We start from the raw sequence: 5498 nt of genomic DNA, 5'->3' as shown, positions 1-5498 counted from the left end.
TCAGGTTCAGGTTCAGGCTTGGGCTCAGCTTCACTTGGTTCAAAGTGGTGGTCGAGAGCGTTGAGCGGTTGAGTGGGAGTGGAGTGATTTTTTTTGCCGATCTCGTCTGGAACGGTGGAATTGGCACCGTTTTGGCCCACCACCTGTGGCCGTCCCTTCATCACCGCATGTGTTGCAAATGACGCTGCCGTAGGGTGATTGTATAGGTGGAGTGTTGACTGATTGACTGACTGATTGACTTGATTGAGCGAGTGAGTGAACGATTGAGTTGGTGATTGAGTGAATGAATGAGTGAATGATCAGTCAATATCGATGGTCGGTTGCATGTGTTGCATTTCCCTTTCCAAGGCTGGTCTCGGTCGATGCAGTGGAACAGTCCATAGGAAACGGTACGGTACCGACTGAAGTGTACTCTGTACGTAGGCAGTCGGACTGGAGCAATCTCAAATCTCAAAGGTGCAGCAGTACAGAAGAGTGCGGGCGTGCGGGCGTGCAGGCGTGCAGTACCCAGGTACCCATGCCACTTGCCATGCATCCTTGGGGCTGGCCCGTGCTCCGGCCAGTGCCAGTGCCAGTGCCTGCCCCAGGTGCCTGCCCCATCCTCCGTCACCAGGCAGGTCCCCACAATTAAAAGGCCACATCAGGGCCACATTGAGGGGAAGGAGACGGGAAGCTCGCGCCTTCTGTCTCCCCTTGCCACCCCTGTCACTCCCGCTCTTTCTGGGTGCGCCAGGTCTGGACCCCACCAAGAAAGAGCGGGAGAGCAAAGTGCCCAGGGTGCCAGGGTGCCAGGAGAGCTCCCACCCTCGTCACCTCGTGCCCTTTCGTGCCCCCTCCCCCCAGGCCGTGCATTGCCCCATCTGAGACCCAAGACCCAAACACTCTCTGCCTCTACCTCTGCCGTGCATTGCATCACATCACACCGCGCCCACGCAACCCAAGCCCCCAACCCAAGTCACCCAAGTCACCCAAGTCGTCACCCAAGTCAACCAAGCCGACCCAACACCACACGACAACTCAACACGACATATCCTCATCTCGCCAAATCTCTCCGACCCGCGCATCCCCATCCCGTTCCCCGTCCCCGTCCCCATCCCCAGTGTTGCATTCCAATGTCGGGTACACAGACAGATACAAGATACACGATACGCGCATACGCACACACGCTCACACATGACCTCCTCCGTTCCTGAGTCTCCATCTCCCTTGGCCTTCGCCTTCGGTCAACACCGCCCAGAGCCGCCCCATCATCGCCAATCCATCTTGCCAGCCGGCGGCCTCATCCGCTCATCCCCATCCCCATGCCATGCAGTCCCATCTCACCATCTCCATCTCCATTCACGCCGTGACATCAATCATGCACGAAGCCAGTGCGACGCCAATAGTCTCTCCGCTGTTTCGCGTAATGTCGCTCCGCCTCGTCTCGCCCTGCCCCTTGCTGCCTGTCCTGTCAAAAAAGAGGCCGTTGTTCAAACACCGAGAAATTGGTGGGCAGGGTCATTTCCACCAGGTGGATCGGGATTCAGGATTCGAGATAGACGACTTGACGATATACGACCCATACGACCCATACGACTCCATATCACCTCCGTAGTTGCAGGGCCTGTCCCAGCAAGATGTGACTCGGCACTGCCCTCAGCCTCCAAGCAGCCACCGGGTAGCTTCGAACAAGGGCCAGCCCTTGCCCACAGCTGGTAGCTGGCCTGGCTGGTAGCAATTGGACCCCCAGCTGTCAATTTCTGTCCACATGGCCTGGCCAGGTCCTTTACTACGCTATGCTCCGTGAATAGGCGCGCACTCATCGGCGTAGGACTTTAGCATGTGTAATCGGCATGAAATCGGCACACTTCGAGGTCGGACTCGGCCTTTGCTCTCAACAGCCATGACCCAGGTGCTTGTGTCTCTGATTCGCCACGCCGTGGGAGGCAAATGCCGGAACGCACGGAGCTTGACGACAGCAACCCTCTCCGCTCCTCCGGCTGCTGGTCTTCGCTGCCCGGTGGTGCGCTGTCATCTGACCACGGCCGTCTGGCATACAATGGCTTCGTTCTGGGACAGTGCAGCAGGCTATGTCAGCAACCCAGCAGAGTCAGGCAAAGATCAGCTATCTCCGACCACCAAGGGCGCGCACTATGCGACCCTAACTAACAGGACGGTGGAGCATACTACTGAACACAACACCATCAGTGAGTCATCCCTGCTCATCCTCCTCGGTACCGAAGCGGGAGCATGGGTCTGGTTCTTCGTTCACAAAAGAAAAAAAGTCAATCTGAACTGCCTAGCCAAACTGTGACATTGCAACTGGTCGGCGCCTGGGTGGCACGATCCCGTGGAAAAAGAATGGATGGGGTCTTGTGTCACAGGCAAAGCAACGGGGCAGCTGACAGAGTTGACAGGCATGCCTAGTCGGCCATCCTCTCCACAGCCGGCTCGCTACGTGCTGATCTGTTCCCCTCTGTCGGGTCTGTCTGGGGTGTGGGGCCCATCTTCAGCCCTACGGCTCACGTCCAATCCCAACGCCTGTCAGTGAGAGCTGCAACACCGCGGCGATGCCGATCGGCCCCCCTGAGCTCACAGCACACACATATCCCACCCCTCCTCTCTCCCTCCCTCCTCAGGTGAGAGCTGTTGATCGCGAAGACCACGGCCTGCGGCCACCTGCATTTCCCAACCCCGCGTCACGCCGCCCCAGCTCCAGTTGCACACGCGGCAGAGAACTCGCATGCCACCAGATGATCGGCACTGCCTCGTCTTGGTAGCCTCACCGCCTTGAGAAAGGTTTCCCGAAAGGAATAATACAACAAGTCTGGCAGTCGATGTTCCTGTGCTAGGGGGGCTATTAATCATCTGCAACCATTGATTCTCGCAGGACAACTCACCCACCTTGATGCCACCCGTCACGCTAGGTCGAGTCTTGGCTGGCTTGATATGCAATTTCTAAGCCGATAACCCAACTTGGGGAGCTTACAAAGCCCGGACGCCGCCGATAGCTACAGAAGCTCGAGCGATCCGTGCAGCCAACTTGCCAAAGATACACGTTGCAATTTTTAGCGGCTAGGCGTTGCTCTCCTAACATGTCCCGTCTGGTACTCGACAGACAGCAGTTGCTCTCCCACGCTCCTAAAATCGATTGATGTGGAGAAGACAAGCACCAGCCCTACAGGGCCCATGTAACTCTGCGGAATTTGGCGAAAGTCAATTAGGCGTCTGACAACGGGTACATGCGCCAACCTGACTACTCATGTACTTCCGTATTGGGCACCGTGAGCCCATCTGGAAGAAGAAAGAAAGATTTGTCTTCACACCTCATCTTCGCTCAGAACTATCTTTTGACAGAAGAGGCTCACGACGATGTCGCCGTTGTATTGGCAGAGCAACCTTTTGAAACAGCCATGCCGAACCACGGTCTAAGTTGTGCGGCCGTCCTCTCTGGAAGTTAATCTCGGGCGGCCGCGGAGGATCCGAGATCCCCAATCCCTTGGCCAGAAATACCTGGGAAACGCTGGGACAGCCGGCAGACGCCCGCCCATTTGAGGGCGGGGCCCAGGGGTCTGCAGCAAACACCTCTACTGACCGTTTTGTGTTTGCGGCGCGGACGGGGATCTTTTGTCCACACTAACGTGTACCCACCTGGTGTAACGAACCAAGGGAGGCGGTAGTCGGCTGCTAGGCCATAGCTCCTAGGGCAGGGCACAGCTCTCTTGCCGGCGGACTTTGTGGTAATCACCCTGCAAATCGCGAGATCGGCCAAAGCTCCCTCGGGGTTAAGGGTTGGTGTAAACCGTAAACGACACTGAGTCTCTCTGGCCAAGCTGCCCATCGTTTGGTCCCAAACATGTGTTGCAATCGACGATGGCAATGCAACTGTCTCTCGGGGACGTCGCTTACTCACCACTCTATTTCCGCACCACAGGCCAGATAGCTAGCTCGTCTGGCTGCTGCCCGACTCTGAGCTGGTGGGCGCTTCACCGAAAGGCGTCCTCGCTTGGGATGTATCACCCCATTGCAGCCGCATACTACTCTATTCGAGATAGCGATGCGAAGGAGGGGAGGGTGCAAGCCAGCACGGCTTGCCTTATCCAGCGAAGTCCCAGCTGGGCCTTTCCAAAACAACCCAGCGTACAGCTCCGCCGGCAGTAGGCCATGCCGCAGCGATGGCGGTGGTCGGGCTTCGGCTGAAAGACCGAATTAGACCGCCGTGAATAGCATGGGAATGCCATCACCATTCGGCATCGTTTCCAGAGGCGAGATTGGAATCACCAAGGCTGTGTTTTGGTTAAACCCCTGCTTTCTACCACTTCTGTACTGACCAGCACCAGGTAGCTCCTTGTCAATTTGTTCAGCTAAGGCCCAGCCCGTGGGCCTTGACGGGCCCGTTGTGCGGCGCCTGAAGCTGCGTCCCACGTTGCGAGGTTGGCCTGTATGGTGTTATCCTATTGGGTCCCAAGCACATCTAAATCACATCACACTTTCATTTCTCGTCCGCTCTCCACCCTGGTCCCCTGTTACATGCCTGCCCTCAACATCAACCACATGGGCACGAAGCCGTCTCGCATCTTGTTCCGTCGGATCGTTTCCGGTGACGGGGGGTACTTGGGCTTTGTGGATCTCACTGTGATTGTCGCGGTATCAAACCAGATGAACACAGCTTCAATATGTGCCTGTAATTCTGGGACAAGGCAACATCGGCATTCCCTCATCTGAAATCCTCCAACACGTGTCCTGTTTAGAGGTCATTGGCTACCCAGGTAAGGTGCACGTACTTCACAGCATGCAATGCACTGCTCGCATCTCAGATCGCTTGCGGTAAAGGACAATCAAATGCCCTGCTGCTCGCTTATGGCCCCCAGATGTCTGTCATTTCCACAACGTGGCTTTTGGCCCCCTCAACCCACACCCCCCCTTTTTGGGAAGCATGGTCCCTCATCCTGCGGACCGCTCGTCTCTTGTTACAGATCTGTTGTGTGCCGGGGGGGGGGGGGGGCGGACACCATGCACCGGGGAGGTCGCCCAGAGTGAACCAACACAGCCGTTCCTCTTACCTTCCTTTTCGTATTTTCGAAGGAGTTGCGCTGCAACCATCTCATATCGCTCTCAAAGGGGGGGAGGGGGGATCATAGCGGCTGCCTGCTACAACTGCGGAGCCTCTCTTTTCTTTTTTCGAACCTACCTCCACCCACGAGATCCAAACATAGAGCGAAAGGCATCGAGCTACAGATGCGCCTGCGTACAGTATGCAGCAGCATGCGGCCATCCTCACACCCACGCGAGCTTTCCACCCCAAAATATGCGGTGCGACCCGACCATTCCGCCCTACCAATCCCCGGTGCCATAGGTGCCCAGTCACCAAACATGGTAGCTCACAAAAAGAATGGTAGCTCACAAAAGAGTCGCGCGCGACTGCAGCCCTTTTCCCTTGCGGATCCGCATGTAGCCAAGCGGCACCGCCATGGAGCGGGCACCGCGTCGCCGCCCAGATGGCAGCTTCTGAGGCGTCT

At 56.9% G+C, this 5498-nt stretch overlaps 1 protein-coding gene across 1 annotated transcript; it reads left to right on the top strand.

Annotated features, from left to right (window-relative positions):
- Positions 1-1306: 1306 nt before the first annotated feature.
- On the top strand, positions 1307-1594 carry J7T55_000677 (uncharacterized protein; the record flags this gene model as incomplete). Its single annotated transcript, XM_053131611.1, has 1 exon — positions 1307-1594. One exon carries the CDS (start codon positions 1307-1309, stop codon positions 1592-1594), a length of 288 nt encoding a protein of 95 aa, XP_052990407.1.
- Between the last annotated feature and the right edge of the window lie 3904 nt (positions 1595-5498).

The sequence above is a fragment of the Diaporthe amygdali genome, assembly GCF_026229845.1.
Source record: "Diaporthe amygdali strain CAA958 chromosome Unknown NODE_27_length_698932_cov_65_101997, whole genome shotgun sequence".
Classification (NCBI taxonomy): Eukaryota; Fungi; Ascomycota; class Sordariomycetes; order Diaporthales; family Diaporthaceae; genus Diaporthe; species Diaporthe amygdali.
This window is presented reverse-complemented; position numbering and strand designations above follow the sequence as displayed.